The 25,187-nt window shown below is 39.2% G+C and overlaps 1 protein-coding gene across 1 annotated transcript in view; it reads left to right on the top strand.

The window, feature by feature from the left end:
- VPS50 (VPS50 subunit of EARP/GARPII complex) overlaps positions 1-9,647 on the top strand; it is a 119,208-nt gene extending 109,561 nt beyond the window's left edge. The window contains exons 25-28 of the mRNA XM_008149054.3: positions 919-1,077; positions 4,448-4,569; positions 6,500-6,689; positions 8,923-9,647. Coding sequence (XP_008147276.3) covers positions 919-1,077; positions 4,448-4,569; positions 6,500-6,689; positions 8,923-9,042 — 591 coding nt within the window. The 3' untranslated portion in view covers positions 9,043-9,647. The remainder of the gene's footprint in view (positions 1-918; positions 1,078-4,447; positions 4,570-6,499; positions 6,690-8,922) is intronic.
- Positions 9,648-25,187: the final 15,540 nt, after the last annotated feature.

Genomic DNA, 25,187 nt, shown 5'->3' with positions numbered 1-25,187 from the left:
TCCTTTTTAACTAATGATTTGAATATTTGTTTATTCGCCCCTGAATCGCTGTATTAAATACTTACTGGGCAACTCATATAACGTTCAGTCCAGTGAGAGAGAAGCCAGTTACTTAAAATATACAAAGGGGAAAGAGTCAGCGGCAGGGTATTTCACCTTGACTGCAGGAGGAAAAGGGTGTGATTGGAAGCAGGTTGTCTAGAAAGGCTGTTTGGAGGAAGTGATGTTTAAACTTGACCAGCTAGGCAAGTAGGGAGTATATTCCAAATCAAGGGATGGCTTATACAAAGAGCAGCAGGGAAGGGAGAGCATGATGCACGTGAGCAGCTGAGACACTCAAGCTGCCAGGCCAGGGTAGCGGGCTTGTGACGAGAAAGATGGCGCAGTGATAGGTGGGAGCTGCACAATGTACAGGGCTCTCAGCTAGAAGAGTATTATTCCAAGGGGCCTGGGAAGCTACGGGAGGATGTGACCCAGGTGAGTGGCATGGTCAGGGGTGTGTTTTAGAAAGTGTGCTTGGGAGGCAGTGTGAAAAAGGGATGTTAGTTGACAGGCCTGGAGGCATGGAGACCAGCTGGAGGGCAGTTACAGAAATGCAGTCAGACGGAATGGTGAGGTGGGGAGGGTGGGAGTCGAGATGGAAAGAAGTGAAAGAATTTGAGAAGGATTTGCTATCTCCAAGGAAATCTGTAGTTCTTTTAGAAACTACTGTCTATGGCCTCGTTCACTTAATGTCTCAAAATTATGTTTTGAGTGAGACCTTTGCCCTCGAATTAAAGTATTTTCATAATATAAATCTCCAAATGAATAATGACTTATTTTCAGATATGATGTGTCCTAGAAATAGGAGCAAAATGTCTTTTATACTTTTGATACTTTAGAAAACATTTGTTTTCATTTCTGTGTAATTTATTTCAGACAGTCTCAACTGCCAGTGAACTACGCAAACCGATTTACTGGATCGTAGCTGGTAAAGCCATTGATTATGAACAGATGCTGCTCCTGATGGCTAACGTGAAATGGGATGTAAAGGAAATTATGTCACAGCACAACATATATGTAGATGCACTGTTAAAGGCAAGTACTCTGGGAAACGTCTTTGTTAAAGACGATTCTGCTAAGAGAACTGTTCTTATAATACAATCGCTCTAAAGTAGTGAGCTTATAGTTACAGTATTACCACATTTCTAGCATTGTGATATTAAAATCCCTGAATTAGATTAGGCTTATTTTCTGAATTTTGTGTTATTTTAGACCCAAGAATACTTGGTAGAACTTTTGTTTTGCTCACTAATTTTCCACTGGACTTAGAGTTTGATTGGCATGACCTGGCTGATTCTCATGTTGTGTATCCTCAGTAGCCATGGCTGTGGAGACAAGAAGGTATTTCTGCTGTTGTATGTATATTAGCAAGAGACCGTACACCCGATTATTCTAAATTGTGTTTTACAGAAATCACACTACCTTTGTAATGTGTCTTGCAAATACCTTTGCATTTAATAATTTATGTTTATAAGTTTTCTGGAAAGAATTGTAGTCGTTTTTTTTTTTTTTTTTAAATCATGCATCATGTGATATTTATAGATCACCTGACATGTGGCAAGCATTGCTCTAGGTCAGTGATGGCAAACCTATGACACGCGTGTCAGCACTGACACGCGTAGGCATTTTTGATGACACGCGGCCGCTGAGGCGGCCGCATGCCGAGGATGAAACATTTGCTGCTCCTGAGGATGAAACATTTGCGAAATAATGTTTTTTCCTCAAAGTGACACACTACCCGAGTTATGCTCAGTTTTTTGGCGAAGTTTGACACACCAAGCTCAAAAGGTTGCCCATCACTGCTCTAGGTGCTGGCAATGGAGTTGTGAATTAAGGAATTTACATGCCAGCAAGGGGTAGTAGTAAAGAGATAAATTAAGATATGATGTGTCAGGTGAGGAACAGTCCTGTGAAAAAATAAATGGCCAGCAGAAGAGGAATAGAGAGTGGCAGGGGGTGGGTGGGGAGGAGTACCATTTGCTTGTGGTTAGAGGACTCCAATAATGGTGAGAATTGAGGAGACACCCGAAGGAAGTGAGAACATGAACCATGTGGATGTCTGAGGTGAGGAAAGAGCATCTGGGAAAATGAAAACCAGCTTTCAGAAAAATTTTGTTTTTCCTGTTTGTCCATGAAAAGAAAATTGGTCCTTAAGCTCCTGACTTTTATCTAATTTACTTACACAAACATTTTTATCTGCTTGCAAGGCAATAAATAATAGCCTGGGACACTTGAGAACCAGTCAACAAAGCCAATGAGCAAAGGAGAGATAGCAGTGGGATCCATCTAGTGCTCCAGAGCCCAGCAGGGTATGGCTCTGCCCCAGGGCTGGGACATCAGTACTATATACTAGTATAAGAAAGAACCAGTGCTGTTCACATTATTAACCTGAACCCAGTTTTTATCAGCTGAAAACTTTTCATAAGCTTTTCTGATCATTTTGTTCTATTATTTTTCCAAGTCTAAACTGTTATGTAAAAAGCACTCTGCATTGTTGCTTCAAAAGAATCCTCAGTTGAAGGAACGGTTCTATTTATTTATCAACAAGCACTCTTGCACACGAATTTAGCAATGAGTAGAATGACATTTAACATTAAGCATATAATTTTAACTTTAAAATATGAAAGAAACTCTTGAAACCCAAACACAGTTTACTGTAAAGAAGCATTAAATACAATAGCAAATACTACTGCTCTACTAGGTTCATGAAATGAAAAATTGAAGAGCAATTACTTATTTAACTTGTATTTTCAGAAGTAAGCTTAGTAGGTTGAAGATGTATTTTTTTTCATAAATAATTAAAAGCAGTTAACTGTCAAAATAAATCCTCAAAAAATTGTGATTTAGGAAGTAGCAAAGGATAGCATAATAATAATGATGTGGTAGCTTGACTGGTGATCACATTAGATTTTTTTCTCCGTGTGTCATTAGAAAATTTGAACACATGTCCGTCTTGACTTGTTCAGCATTGTGTAACTTCTCCATTGAAGAAAAATGCCATCTTAAGCCTTCTTAACTTTATTTGAAATATATTGTCAAGGAAGGATCAACAGCATTTACTTTAGTAAATGAACATATTTAGGCAATAATAGTCCAAAGAAACCAGAAATACATTTATTGAAGGGTGAACCATCTGCTGCTTTCATATAATTGTTGGGTTATACATATTTTTAGTAGAGTAGTATCATAAAAGTTACTATTAAGTAACAAAAATGTTGTTTTCTATAACTGAAAATATTTTGTTTTATTTTGTCCATCTTACTAAAAATTTGCAGCTATTACATGACTTTCAAATCATCTCTCTATATAAAAAGCCAGCGACCATAACGGCCATAATGACTGGTTGCTATGATGCCCACTATGGCCAATGAACTGGCAGGATTAGGGTGTGGGACCGGCCAGCCAACCTTGCAGCCCTGCCCCTTGCCAGCCCACCCCTGACTGGACTCTCCCACCCTGATCAAGAGTGCCCCTCCCTTTCCCCTGCCCCCGATCAGCCCGCCCCACCAAGAGAGGCCCCGCAGCCCCTTTCCCCAGCAGGCCCGCCCCTGATCGCAACCCCCCACCCCAATAGGGGGCGTGGCTGGTTGGCCAACCACCTGCAGCCCCTCCTCCCACCCAGCCCCACCCCAGAATGGCCCCCCTCACCCAGATCAGGGGCAAGGCCAGCCAGCAAACCACCCATGGCCCCTCCCCTAGGCTGCTGGCTCCCAGTCAGCCCCCAACCCCAATCGGGGATGGGGCCTGGTGGCCAATCGCCCACGGCCCCTTCCCCCAGCCAGCCCGGCCCAGCCCTGATCACCGGCCAGCCAACTTCCCCCCATCTCCTCCTCCCAACAGGCCCAGCCCCAATCCGATCTGATTGGGGCCGGGCCTGCCGGACCCCACCCATGCATGAATTCGTGCACTGGGCCTCTAGTTTGCTATATAATTATTTACTTTAAAAAACATTTAGGCAAGAGAATAATTTATCAAATTGTTCACTAAGGAATATAGATAGCCACAAATTACAGATAGTTCACTCTGAATTTAAAACATTGTTTTTAACTGGGCCTCTTGAAGGATTTTAAAAACATAGATTATCAAGCTCTTTTTATCTATACTGACAGTCATAGAAAAAATTGAGATGTAAGAACATTTGAACATGGTTAGCATTGTTTAATCAGTTGATGACACTTATTTCCTTTGAGATAAAATGTAATGTACATACTCTGTATTACAACATAATTTAAACACTATTAAGGTTTTTTTCTAAGTGTAACAAAATGAATAAATTAGGCATTATCTCTTTTGGTTTTACTTGGTTTGATTCTGAGTCCTCCTAAATCTTTTTTGCCACTGAGATGGGAAAACAATGCAGCATTATAATTACATTCACATACAGCTGTGATTTTTGTCTTCTTAGGAATTTGAACAGTTTAACAGGAGGTTAAATGAGGTTTCTAAGAGAGTTCGCATACCCTTGCCCGTGTCTAACATACTTTGGGAACACTGTATACGACTGGCTAACAGAACTATTGTGGAAGGGTAAGTTTTTTGCGAAAGCATTATCTGATTCCTCAGTGATAAATCATAATGTATGTATAACATTATAATTAACACTAGTGGATGGAGAGATAGGTAGAGATAGTGATAAATAGCAGATAATCCCATAATAATTTAGGTTTGACTTTAGAATATAATTAGAAGAAACCTTAAACCTTACTCTATCACCTCTGTCTATGGATGCTTTTCTGGCTGGTGACCTAGAACCAGCTCATAGAAGAGAGAGGAATGCAGCAGCTAGTGGTTCTCTGAAAGTTAAGCTAGTAGTAATTATTATTACCTAATAATACGATTATGCTGATGATTCATAATACTTATTGAGCACTGTGTCATTTATTGAACCAGAACTTCACAGGGTTATATCATCAAATCCTAACCTCTCTTAGATAGTACTATTATTTTATGTCAGTGAGAAAACCCAGCCTCAAAATTGAGGCTTAAAGAGGTTAAATAACTTGTCCAAGTTCATAGTTTTTTATTTTATTTATTTATTTATTTAGATTATTTCCTTTTTTTTTTTTCAGTAATAGTTGACAGTCAATATTATATTAGTCTCAGGTATACAGGATAGTGGTCAGACTTTTATATAATTTACAAAGCGATCCCCCTGTCAAGTTCCCAGTTTTCAAACACAGAGAAGGCTTATGCACGCCCGATTTTCTGACAGCAAGTCATTCCCCGTCGCCACAATACCACTGCTAATAAGATCATTATTATGTCACTGTAAACTGTATAACGCTTTCATGTGTTGACTTTAAAGATCTCTCAACAGTAATGTTCCCCTCGCTCAGAAACCATGCTCACAGTGCCCATGACACCCAGAACACAAATAAGAGGCGATGGTGCATTTAAATCGTCCCTGAAAGCAAACCGCTGCTTCAGAGCGCATGCAGAGTGATCTAGAATTGCACATCAGTTCAGTTTTCACACTGTCATCTATCTGACTTCTCTTCAGTCCTTATTAGTTCTAAGAAAGAACGTATCAGGGAGTGAGAAGGTGAGGATGACAAGCTGACGATAGTCTTGGCACTCTGCGCTGAAGCCAGCCGTGCTGTACATCACACTGGTACCGTGTCCACTGTCCCGACTGAAAGCATTTGAAATAAATTTGTTTAATAAAGTAGAAAATGGATAATAAATGTTATGTTTCTGTGTCAACACTTTTAATTAAAAAGAAACACACAACAAAACCCTTGGTCACTTTAAATAATGAAAGCTTTGATTTTCTTGCACTTTTCCTTGGGGGAGGTACCTCATTCCCTAGGGTTGGAATCTCCATGTTTTGTATGATTGAAAGGATGAGACACTGACTTATGAGTAATAAAATGTGAGGATTAATATATTAATTCTTATTACTATTCAACCTTAACACACACAGGTTTTCACTAACGTGAGGTTTCCAAATAAGTCTATTAAGTGTTTTATTATAAAAAATATGTATATACCTTCTGGGCTTATATGTGTGCACATTTTCAGGTTTGCTGAATGCCCATTGGAAACTTACTTCATTTGTTTTCCCTGTATCCAGTTGCTACAATATTGAAACTGCTTTAACGAAACAAAGATCACTTTGGAGTATTCATAGCTTTGTTTTAGAAATAATTGTTGGCAGCAAGATTAGCTGGAATCCCAATTTAACTTTCTTGCAGGTGATCATGTTAACTGAGCATGGAGAACAGTGTGTAGAGCAGCAAAGAACCTTTGCACACGAGGACCCTGAGGCCCAGATAGGCACCAGGGCTGCTGAGTGACATGCCGGAACACAGTCCGGCCCTCCCGACTTCATGTTCCTGTCTTTTCCCCCTGCAAATGGGGAATTAGTCCAGTGTTGGATTAGAGAATAGTTTAAGTACCTAAACGTTTCTTTTTCTAGTCATCCCATCATTTATGTTTTTATTATTGTATATCTTAGATATGCCAATGTCAAGAAGTGTAGTAATGAGGGTCGTGCCTTGATGCAATTGGACTTTCAACAGTTTTTAATGAAGCTGGAAAAACTAACAGATATTAGGCCCATTCCTGATAAAGAATTCGTGGAAACCTACATTAAAGCCTACTACCTGACTGAGAATGACATGGAGCGCTGGATCAAGGAGCACAGGGTGAGAGCTGGAAAACAGATAATTAAGTTTTTGTTCCTTTTCCTTGGATCTGTTTAGTCTGGTATATTATATAATTCAGTCATGAGAATGAAACATAAAGAAACATTTGCTTTTTCAGTGTGGACTACTGAGGCCATTTCTTTACCATGTTCACACAGTGTCTGTGCAATGCCCTTTGCCTAATCAAATCCTGAGACCTTTGTGGACTGTAACAGTAATTATCTAGAAAGAGAGCCAGAGTCTGAACATTAGCTATATTTATCCTCCCGCTGTTGTAGGAAAAGGCTGAAGTGGTTAACATCAAGACAAATTGAATACAGCCACATTGAAATGCGTCACTAATTCAAGTCTTAAACCTCCTTGCAGCCCTCAACAATGAATGAATGAATGACATCCTCTGAACACATTGACATGTAGTAGTGATGATTGAATGCGGTAATACTAAATGGCTAAATGTAACTTCATCCTCCATTAGATTTTACCTTAAGTGTAGATGAGATTATTTTTCTTTTGTGTGGATTCATAGATAAGTAGAGAAAAAAATACAATTTATGAAGTGTTATGTAGGATGCTGAATTTTTGACACAGTTCAAATCAAGATATCACTAGAGCATGCTTATTACGGGAGCTTTTCTGTGTGATTGTTGTAGCGTTTGTCCAGGTAGGCAGTATGTGAAGACAAATTTAATGAAAGTGTGGGAAGTGTTAAAATTGCACTGAATCTCATTTCTTCAATGACTCTAGCATTCACATTTATTTGTGCTATAAACATCATCAGTAAAGACCAGGTAAATATCTCATTTGACTGGGTAAGGACACGGAAATTACTTATATATACTTTAGGAGGCTCATCGTTTCTGGTTTCAACATTCTAGAAAAATGGAATGACCATTAGTCTGAGTTTTCTGTACATGTGCCCATTTGTAGGTCAGTTTCAGATCTCTGGGAGCAAAGTAGAAATGTACATGTTATTTTCAAAGATTTCAGAATTGAGGAAAATGTCACCATTTTTAGTCCCACTGTCCTGTGACATTTGTGAACCATAATGCTAACCCAGGTGCAGATGGATGCTGAGTGTTTCCAGGACCCATTTAGTAAAGTAAGCTGTAAACACTTCAGGATTGGTACTGAGGAGGAAGCTTGGGGAAAGGTTACAAGTAGCTGAGGACAGAAAGCATAGCTCTTAGATATCCATTCTTTGATGCAAGAACGGTACCCTTTTACATTTTCCTCTTTTAGTATAGTGGATGGAAATTTTTAGTTTAGTATTTTGGAAGAACTTGGACTAACTGATATTTGTAATTTGGTGAAAATTTCCCAGCAACAGGGCCTGCCCTGTCTTAAGAGAACCCCTGTTCCGCGGTGTCTGGTCCAGTGCTTGATGACAGTTGTGTCCGCTAAGTATTGACTGATTACTTAAGAGAATTTGCCAGGTGTTTACAGATGCTCTGAGTAGTTGGCTGAGTTCTTAAAATGAACTCTTTCTCATATTTTGAAATTGCACTATCTTCAGTGGTTATCTCCAGTGAAGACATGTTCTTAGTAGATGATAGACACAACCCTCTCTCCTGGTCTGAACTCTTGCTATCCAACCTCCAGGACCTGTCAATATATAAAACTTTCTGATAAGGCCCATTCTTCATCATTCTAGCAACTTGTAATCTCAAATTCAGAAACCAAATACTTGTACAACAGAAAATACTTAATGGTCTTACTTTTACTTACTAGCTACCAGTTACAAGATGAGGGTTTAAAATCCAGTAACTTTCTGATCTATGTTACCTTATTCATTTATTCTATCTGAGGAAAGTTGTTCTGTGATTGGAGATCTTTGTCTTTTATATACAATGTTTACAAAATGTAGAGTGCTGGAAAATGCTTATTGAGTAGCATTTTAAAAATTTGAAATGTCAGTGTAATTTGATAACTTAATAACAAAGACTGTCACAGAAACAAGTATAAAGTGTGTGCTCTTAAACATAATAAAAAGCATAGGCATGTGAGATTGTCTGCCATATTAAAGAGATCCCAGTCCTTCCTGTTTCAAATGAATGCTGTGGTACCTTATTTCCTGTGATCACAGCTCGCAAATCCTTTGTCTCATGTCTGAACTATACTTTCACTGCTTTCTTCTTGGTTGTAGTGCTCAGTTACTGTCCGCTGAGACCTGAGTGTCCGCCCGTCCTTCCATTGATCCGTGAACTAAATATGATCTTTTTTTTTTTTTGAGCAGGAGTATTCAACGAAGCAGCTGACCAATCTGGTTAATGTTTGCCTGGGATCCCATATCAATAAAAAAGCAAGACAGAAACTTCTAGCAGCTATAGATGACATAGACAGACCCAAAAGATAATGAACACAATTCTCTTTCCTCAATGCCATTTATCTTCTCTCAACATCTATGGAATGGAAGCCAATTTTTCATGCCTCCTGCCAGCGGTCTGCTAAGAATACTTCGTGCATGTTCTTTCCAACAGGAAAGTGGAAAACACTGAAGTCCGTGTGGTGTTCTGAAATGACCTTCATATGCTCTGATCTCTTCTCTTCAACTTTTAGTCTCATTTGTTGTATTCCTTTCCTGAAATGATATCGTTGCCTTGTCATAACTGTTGTTATATGATTACCATTATGCATTTTACAGAAGAATGGACTGTAAGTATATAATTATAGGGAACTGTGGTGATATGTCCACGGGCAGTTTTTGGAGAATGAATTTATGTTGACATTTTTCTACCCTCTGACTTGGTTCTTAATTAATTAGCATAATATTAGAGGGTTAATGTACAGTATCTCCTAATTATGAGCACTGCATGAGGGCTGAGAAGTACATGTAAGCAAAATGGTTGAAAAATCAATATGTTATCTGTGTTTTCGAATGTGAAAGTTGTGAGTTTTAAATTGGTTATGATACAGTGATCATACATGATAAAATTTAATAAATGGTACACTCCAACATGACCAGCCTATGTGAGACTGTGTTTTGATATCTTTCCCCAGCAGGCAGATTTCATAAAAGTACAATGGATTTTCTTTGCATGTTTTAATTTTAGTCATCTTAAATCCAAAAACCAATGGTGAAAAGTAATTTCATTAGTTATACCTTTTCAGTACCCGAATGGCACACAGAATGGTGATTGTGGGATTTTTAAAAAGTGCAATTTTTTTTATATCAGTTTTGTTCTCTTTGAATTCAACTTTTGTCTTAGGACAGCACAGCCTGGCTTAGCTGACTCACGGGAAGAACTCTCTGTTAGTCAAACATAAGCATAGGGTCTGTGTTCACTTTTCTTAAATATCAGCTCTGTAGGACAGATGTAAAATAATGTGAGTTTAGCCAATGATAAACTTTGGAACTCAGCAACTCTGTACTGTTCTTTTAAACTTTGCTTTGAAGTCAGGCATTTTCTGCCAACATACAGAAAACCAACAGAGGCTTAATGGAGATATAACCCTACCATTTATCAATGTCTTAAGGATGTCAGGAGAATAGTATCAATTCTTTTCGTAGAACTCTTTGTAGTTTATAAACTTATAAATACAAAGACCCAATATTTTCCTCTTCTGGCCCATATGTTTACACATCTCCTTGCACCCCCCAGCTTCATTGACTAAACAAAAGCACTGCCTAGTATCTGTTTCTTAAGATAATGGGATGGCTATTTTAAAATTTATTTGGCCTGAGGTCTATCAGTTACCTCTTCTGAGTCATTAATCTTTGAGACAAGACTTGTAGCAAGCAAGCTAACTGCAATTTTGTCCCGGAGATTTAAGTGTGTGTCAGTAATAAAATTCTGAATGAGATGATAATTAGCACACATGCAGGGACTGAGATTTGGCTGTACCTGATATACATTTTTCAGTCAGTATTTTGTCTTACTCTTTAGAAGTTCACTTGTTGGAAGCTGGCTTAAATGCTTTTCCAACCATCTTGTAGAGAAAAGGCAAGATGATCTTTACAATTTAAGTTCCATTGGTCTTGTTGAGTATAATAATTTTCAACATATTGGCAATTTGAAACATTGTTTGACCTGTTGTTTGACCATTATCATAAGAACTTGGCTCTTCTGGTTTCAGGCATCTTGGTTTTGTTGTTGTTGTTGTTGTTGTTGTTGTTTTTTGTTACTGTTTTTCTAAGCCAAAATAGTTTTTTGTCTTCTTGTTAAAGGTCAAACTCTTCCTCTTTTTCTTTTGACTATTCTTTTTGCTCTCTCAGCTCATAAACGTTATCTTCAGGAGAATATGAAGAGGTAATTTTGGAAGAGATGATGATTTAATAAAAATGATGATGGCAGGGAGGACTGCCAGCGATTGGGGTGGGCAGGTATTGATCAGTTGATGCCAGGAGCTGCTGTTCCCAAAGTTTCAGAGGTGGTATATAAATAACATAATTGTAGTATTTGAAATGGGAAGACAGCAATGACAGCATCACACTAGAATTGCCCATCTGGCAAGGCAGAATTGGAGGGCAAAAAATATTTTAGTAAAAATGGGTAACAAAACAGACGAGCATTTATCTCTTCCCACAGTGACTCTGCTTGTAGGCAGGGGAGTGACAAGTAGGCAGGCATTGTCAGGAGCCTTGTGAACCCAAAGTTCATCGGGATCAGTGAATCTGCTGGGGAGGAGCATATGGGTCCGGCAACAGGGATCTCATAGTATGGATGTAGCCTAGGGGACAAGGTGACAAGGTGCTAAGAAGCTTCCAGATTAAAATCCAATAGTTTTGAAGCTGGTAGGAAATTTAGAGATCACCTAGTGCAAGCTTCCAGTAGGTAAGTTACAGATGCCTGTAATCTCTGGGCATCCACAAGGCAGGAGATCCTTTATAGCATTCCCACCGGGTCAGCTACTTCCTGAGAATTTCCAGCCACAGGAAACTCAACTTCCTCGCAGGCTCTGATCATCAGAGATCTTTCTGGACCTGAAACTGCATTCCATGAGGTCTGCGTGTCTTGCCTTTGTCCTGCCCTACGATCAGAGGAAATGCGGACACCTGTCTTGACTCATTTTGAGCTTGTAGTCAAGTGAAGCTCTTAAGCTTATTCAGCGCTGTTAAAAATCTATCCTCTTGTACAGTTTTGAGTGTCAGTTCAAGATCTTACATAATTTTCATCTAACTGTTGTTTTCCTTTGGGACTTGTTGCAGCCTGTCTAGAATTTGTTGGTTCTAGATTCTGTCATTAGGAATATGAAGCATGTGCTACTTTTCTACCCTCATGATAAGGAAGTGTGCCTTGTATGTCCTCACTCATGGGTAAAAATGTAAGTGGGACAGAACCAAGGAAAGAGCTCGTGGGCCCAGCACCAAGCAACTGCAGTAATCAGAACTCTGAGTAGGTGCCTAAGAGCCATGAATGCACTACACTTTCTCACTGTCCCCATGTTTTTCTAATTTGACTATAAAGATAATATGAAATTTTGTGGAATTCTTTGGTGGGAATAAAATTTTAGTAACACCCTCAAAATGGAAAGTGGATACAATTTGGTTTTCTTTCCTGACTTGAATCTGTGCTGGCTTTTGATAATGACCATTTATTTTTATGTGTTCACCAGCTATTTTTTTAACATTTTTTTTCTTGAAATCTGCCTAGTCCATGGGTAGCTCACCAAGATGATTGTGTTGGTAAGCCTAATTCCTCTCAGTAAATTAATTCCAGACTTCACCTCATTCCAGACTTCAGACACCTCTCCTCCATTCATACAGTGGTGCAGGGATTTCTGCTGTTCTCACTTCCTTTATAACCACAGGAAGACGATGTATACTCCTGTAAAGGTGTGTGTTTACTTACTGGAGTGTTATCTCTCTCTGACTTCCATTTATCTTAATCGTGTTTGTTTTTCTAATTGTAATGACCATTCTTTTTGGAAAACCTAATTACTATTACTCCACAAGCCTCAAGCAGTGAGGGATGTGTTTTCCTCCTTCCTGCTTGGAACACATATGTAAAAACCCTAGAGTTGCCCTGAGGCAGTTTTTAAAATTTTGTCTTTATTGTTGAAAGTATAGATGTTCTCCCCTCTCCTCCGCCCCACTGACCCCCTCTACCCTGCTCCCACCGCCTCCCTAGGCCTTCACCGCACTGTCTGTCCATGGGTTATGCATGTATGCATATAAGTTATTTGGTTAATCTCTTCTGCTTCTGCATCTCTGGATCTATTTTGTTCATCAGTTTATTTTGTTCATTAGATTACACATATAAGTGAGATCATGTGATATGTGTCTTTCTCAGACTGGCTGATTTTGCTTAGCATATTCTGCAGGTCCCTCCATGCCGTCACAAAGGGTAAGAGATCCTTCTTTTTTACAGCTGGATAGTATTTCCTTGGGCAAATATACCTTATCTTTTTTATCCACTCACCTACTGATAGGCACTTGGGCTGTTTCCAGAGTTTAGCTGTTGTAAATAGTGCTGCTGTGAACATATGGGTGCATATATTCTTTCTCTTTGGTTTTCAGGATTGTTAGGATATAGTCCTAGAAGTAGGGTCACTGCATCAAATGAAAGTTTCATGACCAAGTGGGGTTTATCCCAGGAATGCAAGGCTGGTACAATATTTACAAATCAATAAACGTGATATATCACATAAGCAAAATCATATGGTCATATCAATAGGTGCAGAAAAAGCATTCGACAAAATCCAACACCCATCTATAATAATAAAAGCGTACTATGCTAATTAGACTGGACAGCCTAACGACCTTCCAGATGAAGCCGCAGCTACGAGAGCCAAGGCAAGCGTCCAGGGCTGGGAGGGCCAAGCCTCTTGCATGAATTTTGTGCCTCAGGCCTCTAGTTTTTTATAAAAACTCTCAACAAAGTGGGAATTGAGGCCGCAACATAATAAAGACCATTTATGACAAACTTAGCCAACATCACACTCAATAGGCAAAAACTAAAAGTGTTTCCCTTAAGAACAGGAACAAGACAGGGGTATCCCCTTTCACCATTTTATTCCATATAGTACTGGAAGTCTTAGCCAAAGCGATCAGACAAGAAGAAAACATAAAAGGCATCCAAACTGGAATGGAGGAAGTGAAGCTCATTATTTGCAGATGACATGGTATTGTGCATAGAAAACCCTAAAGATTCCACCAAAAAAACTAGTTAATAAATTAATTTGGCAAAGTGGCAGGATACAAAATTAATGTCCAGAAATCAAAGGTATTTTTATACACCGATAATGAGTAGTTTAGTTTTTGAACTCTCTTTGCAAAGTTTTGATATCAGGATAATAACTTCATAGTATGAATTGGGAAATATTTCCTCCTTTTACTTTCTGGAAAAGATTGTTTAGAATTGGTGTTAATTCTTTAGTGAAGCAATCTGGGCCTGGAGATTTCTTTTGGGGGAGATTTTAAATTACCAGTACACTTTCCTTAATAGATATAGGGCTATTCAAATGATCTATTTCATAGTGAGTTGTGACAGTCGGTGGTTTTTTTTCAGTACTTATTTTGTTTCATGTAAGCTGTTATTTGTATAGAATGCTTTGTAATATTCTCTTATTATCCCTTTGGTGTCTGCAGGGTCTGTAGGGAAACCTACTGTTTTCATTCTTGCTATTGATAATTTGTGTCTTATCTTTTTTCACTTTTAAGTCTTGATAGAGGTTTGTCCATCTTATTGATCTTTGCAAAGAGCCAGCTTTTTATTTCATTGACTTTCTCTATTATTTTTCTGTTTTCAGTTTCATTGATTTTGCCCTCATTTTATTTCTTCCTGCTTGTTTGGGGTTCTTTTGATCTTCTTTTGTGGTGGGCACTTAGATTATTGATTTGGAACTTCTCCTTTTCTAATGTAAGCAGTTAGTGCTGTAACTTTCATTCTCAGCACTAAGCTTTTCCCCACAAGTTTTGACATTATGTGTTTTCATTCAGTTGGATTTATCTTTTGATTTTCCTTGAGGCTTCCTCTTTGACCTACAGATTATTTAGAAGTATGTTCATTTAGAACTATATTTCCAAATGTTTAGAGATTTCCCTCTTTCTGCTATTGATTCCAGTAGAGCCAGTTTCAGTAGAGAAAAGGTAATGCAGAAAAGGCATTTAAAAAAATTCATCACCCATTCATAATAAAAGTGCTCAGAGAAAGGAATAGAGAATTTACTCAGCTTGATAAAGAGCATGTACAAAAATGCTACAAGTAAAATTACAGTTAACAGTTACAGACTGAATTCTTTCTCCCTAGGACTGGGAACAAAGCAAGGATGTCTGCTCTCAAGTCTTTTTCACTTTTACTTCAATCCTTATTATAAAGCTACGGTAATCAAGATGGTTTGGTAGTGCTGCCAAGATAGACAGAGACAATGGAACATAATGGAGGTTCTAGAAATAAACATACATATATGTAGTTCTATGATTTTCAGCAAAGCACAAAGGCAATTTATTGGAGAAAGATACCGTACTTTCCGGCATATAAGACGACTGGGCGTATAAGATTTTCCTGGGTTAATAAGTCGTTTTATACGCCAGAAAATACGGTATATTGGACTATATTGATGGGATAAGATATATTGGACTACCGTATTTTCCGGCGTATAATACGACTTTTTAACCCAGGAAAATCTTATACGCCCAGTCGTCTTATACGCTGGAAAATACTGTACTCTTTTCCACAAATGGTGTTGGAATCACTAGATCTCTAGGTGCGAATCAAATCATAAAGAATTTATAGTTTGCACCACATATAAAACGGAACTCAAAATGGATCCTTGATCTAAATATAAAATCTAAATCTTAAAACTTCTAAAAAGAAACATGAAAATGTTTGTGACTTTGGAGCAGGAAAAGATTTCTTTAATTCAAAACCAAAAGCATGAAATGTAAAATAAATTTGTATATGGGATTGCATAAAAATTAGGAACTTATACTTTTTGAAAGACATTGTTAAGAGGCAAAAAAAAAAAAAAGACAAGCTAAGGACTGAGAGAAAATATCTGTATATCACATATATGATTAAGGAATCTAGAATATCTAAAGAACCCTCAAAACTAAAATTAGGGGTCAAACACCCAATTTAAGAAATGAACAAAATAGATGAATATATACTTCACCGAAAACGATATGTGGATAGCCAATAAGCTCATGGAAGGATGCTTTTCTTTATTGGCTATCAAGGAATTACAAATGCAATTTATTTCAAATTTAAAAGTTTATGTTGCCACTTGTCAAGATATGAAGAAGTTCAATTTCAGTTCTGTTTCAGGCCATATGGATGCCATATAAAAATCACAGGGCCGTGCATGGCTCCTGGAAAGTGGGTGAGGGCCAGGTGGCCATTGCCACTGCAGATGCTGCGGCAGTCCACTCCTTCCCATGCTCTTGGGTCCTCAGACTTGGGTTCACCCAGAAAAAACCTACTCACTGTTCTTTTTTACAAATCAAAGACTCAGACCCAGAGACCTCCACAGCATCTGGTCTCTGTAGCCACCAGCACCTTGCCTTCCTATTTCCGGCAGGTCGGGCACAGAGGATGGGGCCTGGCGAAACGGTAAGAGTGTCTTCATTAGAAAACGGTGACGTCTGTTTATTTATAGGTTCATTCTTTCCTATATGTGCTTTCCGAGATGTGGAAGGTGTGTTTCTAGGGGCCACGATAAAATAGGACCTGGTAGTGTGCCACGTTACAAATGCAGATACCTGCTGTTCAGTTCGCCCTGCCTTCTTTCTCTCTCCCTTTGGGAATCGTATCTCTCATCTTTGTTGTGTAAGTTAGAGTCCGGGTTGCTCCATGTTGCCAGAGGGTCCTGACTCCTTTTGATAGACATCTGTCGGTTGTGCTTGCCCGGCAGCAGTTTCTCCTGTTTCCAGTAGCAGTACTTTGGTTTTCCTTTGGGGAACCACACCTCCTTTTGGTCCTTGTAGTTGGGGTCACAAGCATGCAAACGTAACCCGGGCATGGCCAGTGAGACTTCTTTTCCGGGTTTGAATTGGAACTAGTAGGAAAGAGAAGCTGGGAATGCCAGGGAAAGGGCCTGTCCTTGCAAAAAAGCTCACACAGATGAGAGGGGAACTCGGAGGAGAAAGGGAGACCGGATCCAAATACCTGAACTTCTGCACCTTACTCTGCCCAAACCCAGTGCGGCCGTGGCTTTTTCAGCTACAGGAACCGATGCGTCCAGCCATCTCCCCGCCCCCATACTGGTTTGTATTGGCTTTCTGTAACTTGCAACTAAGCTCGCTGGTTAATGGCACCTCTGAAATCGGCCTTACGTTAATGAAGCATTAGGTTACTGAGGAGGGAAACCCCAAGGTACCTTTATCCCATACACAAATTTAGGAATTTTCTTACGCTCGTTAGGTCTTAAATCAAGATGAGTCACCAAAAGCTGGAAACACAGATTTTAAATAGATTATGATCTGTCGACATGGAATATTATTGATTGCATTTTTCAGAAATATTTTGAAACTTCCTTGCAAAGAGGGAAGATAATAAGCCACTTAAGATCAGATTGTGTTATTTACACCATCCGCGGGAAGAATGAACTAATTGCCACCTATGTCTTTTGTGTCAAAGGCACAGCAGTTCTATCACCTTCTACTCAGTTCTTTCCTAGGAGGATTGGTGTTAATGCATTGTTATTATACTCGATGTACCACTGGAATGAGCAGAATATTCTAAAATCTTTTAGGTGGAAAATGTATCAATGCTTCATTTACGAGTAATCAATCAGTGTTGCTCTTTGGCAGGGAAAGGATAGTCCTGTGATTTGTGGTTTTGTTTTGTTTTGTTTTTTTTAAAGAGAAGAAATAATCCCTGCCAGATCCATTTAGACAGACATTTGTCTGATATAATCTCTCATTTATGAATAAAATTTCTGTTCTCATTCACTACATATTATGCTCAGCATCCAAAAGGCACAACTTATCCAAAATTGTTTAAGGCCCAGCAATTACAATTTTTCTTTGTCACATCACAGATTCTTGCTTTTGATCGTTCTGCTTGTGATTACAAGACTTTTCTTAATGAAAGTATGTTTCCTTACTTTTGGCCAAACATTTGCTCTTGGGTGGACTGACATTGCCCTGCCTTCCTCTGCTGCCTGGATGGCTAAGAAAGTGTTTATTTATTTGCTTGCTTGTTTGTGTTTTTCTTGTTGCTGTTGTTGTGTTTTTTGCTAGAACCAATGAAGCTTTTTGCATATTTACTACGGCACATGGAATGTTTTGTTATTCTTAAAGAAGTCACTAAGACCAAATCCCTCTTGAGCTCATTATAGTCTTTGAAAAATTATTTCTTTTTCTTTTTTTTTTAAATTGATTTTTAGAAAGAGAGGAAAGGAGAGGGAGGGAGAAACATCAGCCGGCTGCCTCCTGCATGCCCCCTACTGGGGACTGAGCCAGCAACCTGAGCATGTGCCCTGACTGGGAGTTGAACTGGCAACCTTTTGGTGCACAGGACAATGCCCAACCCACTGAGCAACACTGGCCAGGGCTGAAAAATTATTTTTATTGATTACTTCACATTTCCGAAGATTCTAAAATTATATGAACTTCATAATTCAAATAGTCAGGAATAGAATAATCACTCTTAGCTCTGGTACACTTGAGAACATGCAACATGCTTCCCCGGAGAAAGAAATTAAAGACTGTAAATTGCAAAGCACTTTGTTATTTTGATGCTGTCAAAGCAAAAGGTTACTTCTAATGCCTTTTCATCCTGTTTTTAAAAAGCAATCTGCAGAAATTTATGTAAATAGATTTAGTTTGGCACTCTCTAAATAAGACTATTTTAAAATAATTTTCCTAAAAGATTGCAGTTTTTAAAAAAGCACTTTTTAATTTTCACTTATACAAAGTAATGGTGATGTTCAGGTTAAAAAATACTTTAAAAAATGGAACATTGAAAAATTAAGATTATTGAAATGATACAAATATTAAAAACTGAAGCTAGCCCATCCAGAGCAATCTTTGCACAAATAATTTTTGAACTAGAAGGAAAAACTCAGGGAACAGAAATGCAATTGAAGTTATTAGTAGACCTAAAATTATATTCAAATCTTAAATGGGAGGTGGGTTTTAAAGACTTATTAAAAAGCATAGCCCAAGGAATTCTATCATAATTTTGGGAGGCAGTATGTTCCTCTAGTTCTACTCTGGTGAGTAATGTATTCAGTCCTGACCATCTCATTTCAGGAGAAACATGGGCAAAATGAAAGGAGTTCAGAGATAAGTAGCAGACATGACCAAAGGCCTTGAAAATCTAATTCACAGGGGAAGATACATTGAAAGGCTGACAGCCTGCTTGAAAAGGCTGGACAAGCTGTTTGAGCAGACACTTGGGGGCTAATCAGGGTCACAGGAGGCAGCAGCACGCTCCAGGAAACAACTGAGCTTCATCTCAGGATGGGAACTCACTGGGATTGTGGGAAGCACTAGACGGAGCCATTAAAATTGCATAAATGAACTCGCGCGCACGTGTCCAGGGTTGCTAAAGGATAAACTGAGGCATACTGAAAAATGTATGCATTTATTTGAGCACAAATCAATTCCAATCAGGCGGCTCCCAAACCACAAATGGTTAGGGGCGCCTCCTGAAAGGAGTCAGGGGAAAGACACCAGGGGAAGGGCGGGAGCAGAGAGAGGAGATTATGGGATTGGCCGCTGTTTAAAGCCTCCTTGGCTGTTTGCGATTGGTTGCCCTTCGCAGGTTGATTTTGTAACTTTGAGGCATTTACAAGCTTAGATTTTTGGTTTCTCCGTTTAGAATCCCATTTCTTGATCTAGCCCATTGTTCAGAAATTGATCATCTATATGTGTGACTATGTGTATTGCTATTTATTCCTCCCTTCTAGCTAAGGAATTTGCACATGTTCTTTCCTCTGGAGTAGTCGTGTGATACAGCATTGCATCTAAATCACCTGGTCTTGTGCTCCAGTTTCTTACCTTACTAAAGTATTCCCCTCACATTCTCCCAGAGCCACATTCCCACCACAGTGACACCTACTTTTCTGCACACCCAGCAGGGAGAATAAGGTCAGTGGGACGCAGAGCCCAGGGGGACAGGAATACAGAAGATACCGAGGACAGACTGGAGGGTGGTAGGGTTATGTTCTAAGACAGGAAACCTGAGCACTCCAGGAACATAAGGGAGACTGAATGCTTTCTTTGAATTCTGGTCTGTCCTCAATTCATGGTCAAGAACAATTCCCCCTTCTCCTTTTCCAGTCTGCATGCCAGAGACATCTGTTCCATGGAAAAAGAGTTGCTTTCCATTGATGGGCTGTCCAGTTCTGCTGAGATCTATACCTTTGCCAAAACATTTAACCATTCCTATTGGCAGGTGAAATCCAAATAGAACCAATAACCTTATTGGCTTTCATTAATTAATTAATTAAAACTGCTAAAATATATTTGTCAGGCTTTCCTTTGAAAGCAGTAGGAAATTTGAAGATAACTTTGTTTGTTTGTTTATTTATTTTTATTAATCCTCACCTGAGGATATTTTTCCATTGATTTTTAGAGAGAGTGGAAGGAAGGGGGAGAGACAGAGAGCGAGAAACATGGATGTGAGAGAGACACATTGATTGGTTGCTTCCATAGGCACCCTTGAACAGGGCTGGGGATCAAGCCTGCAACCAAGGTACATGCCCTTGACTGGAATCGAACCCGGGACCCTTCAGTCTGCAGGCTGACACTCTACCCACTGAGCCAACACAGCTAGGGCTTGAAGATAACGTTTTGCTGAGAAATTACTGAGACAGGACCTTAAAGGTAAATGTAAGAAGGTGGTCCCGCCCAGTAGCCCAAAGAGTCCATTGTAATGATCCAGCTACTTGGCAGTACCCACATTAATGCAATAATGACATTATTATTAATAATGCAATAGTGACATTAATGCAATAGTGACATCTTTTCAGATTTTGCCATCAAAATGCATACAGCTAAACCCTAGCACTAATGGGAGCAAATAGGGAATGCACCAAGACATTAAACACCAAGTTCTTGCCTTGGAGGTCTTTCTTCCTACATTTACTGATTTCTTTTAATAAGTACAGAAATAGAGACTATTTGTACTTAACTTTATGTAAGTTTCTATTCAAATGTGTGTGTGTGTGTTTGTGATGTAGGAAACATTTTTATTTTTAATTTCAGTAATATCCAGAACTGAAATGGGACAGTAGAGAAGTCAGAATAAATCTTAAGTTTGGTTGTGGTCATTGCAAAGGAGAATGGTTTCTACCAAGAGGAGGGGTGGGGAACGTCCAGCCTACAGGCCATAGGAGGCCATGAAATCATTTGGTCTGGCCCTGCCAAAGAACTAGGGGTGAGTTAATTAAATGTTTGACCGAATATAGCTGGCTAATCTTTAAGTTGATAATTTTATATGGCTGGTTAATGATGTTATAAATATCTAAATGGTCCTTGGTAGAAAAAAGGTTCCCCACCCCGACCTAGAGTCTCATTTTGGTGGCATTGGAAAACCACAAAGATGCGAGGACTAAATTTTAACTGGACACCTCAAGAACAATGGTCTCAGGTTAAAAGATGTTTTGCAAATCAAATATTTGGTAACTTCACTTCAGGTTCATTTAACATGAAATCAAATATATGGTCAAGTATGTGTAATTGAAAAATACCCACTTTCTATCAGTTTGTGGGTGTATGAAGATAATTAACATTAAGTTCCCAATCTCACTATTTGGTAGCGCTCTCATGTGTAATGCAAACCACCAGTTCCCAGCACAATTGCCCCCAAGAAGTGACCCACCACCCGTGCAGGGTGAGGCTGCTCTCTCAGCACTGAGCCCCTCACCTTGTCTTCTGGTCATCAGCCTGGCTTTGCAGACATCTCTGGCATTTATTTGGCCATGTCCTTATGGGGGGTCCTCCTGCATGTTGTCTTATAAAACGGCCCAAAGTCTTACCACCTCCAATTGCTAAAAGGACAAAACCATAAGGTAGGTAACTGTGCCATGTTGTCTTTGATCCTCATTGTACCTGGGCCACTCTGTAGTCCCTATGGGGTTGGTTTTCTTCCAATGCTGGGCCTCGCTTTGGACCTGAACCTGAGCATTGCTTTTTGTGTTCTGAGTTTCAAAAAGTTACTTGTGAAAACAGTTCTTGGTTTTCTACTTGAAAACTACCTCCTCTTAGAGACTAAAAGACTGGCGGGGACAGGACTAGATGCATTTCCCTTTCAGCCCTCTCCTGGTTTCCAGGAAATAAATCAATTCCCACAATTAGACCCTGGAGTATTGCCCCAGAAATAGCACTCCATTCTACACACGCTGAAAGGACTGCATTTCTTTTAAGGCCAGCCAGGACCACTCATGACCCATAGAAAAACCAACTCTATTGTAAAGACAGAAAAGCCATTAAACTCTGCAGAATTCATACATCAGAATTGTTTCCAGACAGACCTAGGATCTTTCAGATTATCCCCGCCCCTCCTCACTCCAAACAAATCCACTTTGACTTGAAGTTATTAAAGTGGAGAAAGACACGCATATTCTTAGTTCTCTATAAATTGGTCCAGAGAACTATGGGACAGAGAGGACAATAGAGTTTTTCTCTCTTTAGGAGATTTCAGAAAATAACTTCATTCATCAGGAGTATATGTCAACTAATAGAGTCTGGGGCTTGATGCAATTTCTTTTTACTTATTGATGACTGGATCTGTTAGAAATGTAGTCCATTCTTTTCCTTACTTAGAAATTGCATCTGTCTGGCATATATCACTTTAGTGACAATGTCATGTCACAACTAAAGGTTGACTGTATGGATAGAAAACTTAGAGCTGTTTTCTGAGGGAGAATTAGTCCAATTTGCCTAACCACTACTAATAGGAATAGCAATTCCAGCTGTGCATAGTTCTTCACATTAGGCTGTATTCTTGCTTAGAGAGCTTCATGGATTCCAGGCTGGTTTCTCTATGCTCTATGCTCTTTTCTGATCAGGACCACTACTGATTTTATAGGCAAATCAATGATTTTTCCATACTCTCTCAGTATACTATGCTAGTCTTCCACTTCTTGAATAGCTGAGCTTTTAATATATATATACATGGCCCGGACGACTTGGCTCAGTGGTTGAGTGTTGACCTATGAACCAGGAGGTCACAGTTTGATTCCCAGTCGGGGCATGTACTGGGTTGCAGGCTGGATCCCCAACAGGGAGCACGCAGGGGGCAGCCGATCCATGATTCTCTCTCATTGTTGATGCTTCTATCTCTCCCTTCCTCTATGAAATCAATAAAAATATATATTTTTAAAATAAATAAATAAAATATATACTAAGGTGTCAGCTCTCTGTACCGCTGTTCTCTCTCCAGCTTTCTGTAACATCCACGTGACAGTACTTCTCTATTTGGGTTAAGTCACAGTGGTTGGCAAACTCATTAGTCAACAGAGCCAAATATCAGCAGTACAACGATTGAAATTTCTTTTGAGAGCCAATTTTTTAAAACTTAAACTTCTTTTAACGCCACTTCTTCAAAATAGACTCACCCAGGCCATGGTATTTTGTGGAAGAGCCACACTCAAGGGGCCAAAGAGCCGCATGTGGCTCACGAGCCGCAGTTTGCCAACCACGGGGTTAAAATATCTGATTCACTGTTACTCTCACACCACTTCACCTGGTTATATAATCTTTGTAGGATATAAGATTACTTTCTGTCTTTCTTCCCAGATTAACTTCCCATGAAACATATCCTATTCTTCTCCTAAGGTTCTACTTTATTAGTGAAGCTGAGGTCCTCCAGAGAAGGCTTTGGAACTGTATCTGGGTACTATTATCCCCTTCTTCCTCATTTTTCAGTTTAAAGATTTCTTGATTTTACTAGTACTTTTTCTCCCCAATATAATCCTCTCATCCTCTAGAATGGGCAGACAAGTCTTCAGCAGGGGATCAATGTACTGTTGTAACGAGATTCAGAAGACCAAATTCTATTTTTCACTGATATCCTCAGATTGAACACTTCTCATTCTACTTTCCTTCTCTGACAAAACTACTACCTTTATTTGGAAGAAGAGATGAAAACCACCTGTGCTTCCATGACCCTCAGCTTTTTTACCTAAAACCCTCTGACAGGGAACATTTTTTATGACACTGCTATTTATTCCATTGGGAGTAAGAGAAATGTGTCTGGTACATTTAATGAGCCTTGGCAAGTTTTTGCTCAAGGCTTAGACATATACCCTAAGAAGCCAATTATCCTAGTCAGGGCATATTGTAATATTAGGACAGAAATCCATTGAAATTTTTTCAAGAAAAGAGGGATTAATTGTAAGAATATATGATAATATTATAGAATCCAATTATTGGGAATACAGACAGGTCTCTTGAAAGATGGAAAGTAATCAGGCAGCTAATTTCTCTCCCTCTCCCTCTCATCGTCTCTTGTCTCTATTCTCTTCGTGTGTCTATTTTGTTCTCCTGATTCTCTGTCACATTTATCAGTGTATATATGGTTAAAAACAGCTGCAAACTCAGAATCTTTGTGGACTTATATATTCAAAGTTTATCACCATATAATTAATAATTTCTATGTCTCTCTTTTATAAAAAAATGTTTTATTGATTTTTTACAGAGAGGAAGGGAGAGGGATAGAGAGTTAGAAACATAGATGAGAGAGAAACATCGATCAGCTGCCTCCTGCACACTCCCCACTGGGGATGTGCCCGCAACCAAGGTACATGCCCTTGACCGGAATTGAACCTGGGACCTTTCAGTCTGCAGGCCGATGCTCTATCCACTGAGCCAAACAGAGTAGGGCAATTTCTATGTCTCTTTAGTTAAAATTTCTGAGAGATACTGGCAAAGACAGTGGGGTCATCTGGTCTAAACATAGGGGACAGATTCTCTTAGATGGCAGTGTGGTTGGAGATGTTGCAATTGGTATATCAGTCATCAACACACTGTTGAAGAGAGATTTACCCACTTTATAATTGTGTGAAGGGCCTTCTTTGGTTCAATTATTTCAACACACATGCTAAGTGCAGTGTAGGCAGGTTATTTCTTGTTATTAATGGACTTTCAGATTGATGAGGTTTTTGGCTGTAATTGTTGTTGATGAAATGCTTCAATTTCACCTTCCTTGACCACATAGCTGCCACTCATGTGTTTTTCTAGTCATTAAGTTCCAAACATGGGCTTTGCTTCCTTTCTGAACTTTCAGAATATTTTCTTCTATTCTTTCTAGACTTCCAGTGAACTGGAGGAGGGTTGCTTTACCCCAAATAAAAATACCTGTTTGTTCTGAAAATACCTATCACTCTGTGAAACTTTTGAACCAGACAAACCTACTGCCCATTTTGCAGATTCCCTTCTCTCACAAGATGAGGCACAGATGTTAGTGGCTCTCCCTGGAATTAGCCTTGTTCTCATGTCGAATAGCAGCCTTATTGTTCCAGTAAACACTTATCTGCTAACTGCTAAGTCTGTGTGTGTCTTCATATGCGTTTCAACCTTTGAATGACCACTTCTATAACCTGTCTGTGCACATCTGATGCCACTGTTTCTCCTTGATTGGCTGAAATTCTTTTTAGGTTCTAGAT

The sequence above is a fragment of the Eptesicus fuscus genome, chromosome 14 (assembly GCF_027574615.1).
Source record: "Eptesicus fuscus isolate TK198812 chromosome 14, DD_ASM_mEF_20220401, whole genome shotgun sequence".
Lineage (NCBI taxonomy): Eukaryota > Metazoa > Chordata > Mammalia > Chiroptera > Vespertilionidae > Eptesicus > Eptesicus fuscus.
The sequence above is the reverse complement of the archived record's forward strand: the minus strand, read 5'-3'. Positions and strand labels throughout refer to the sequence as shown.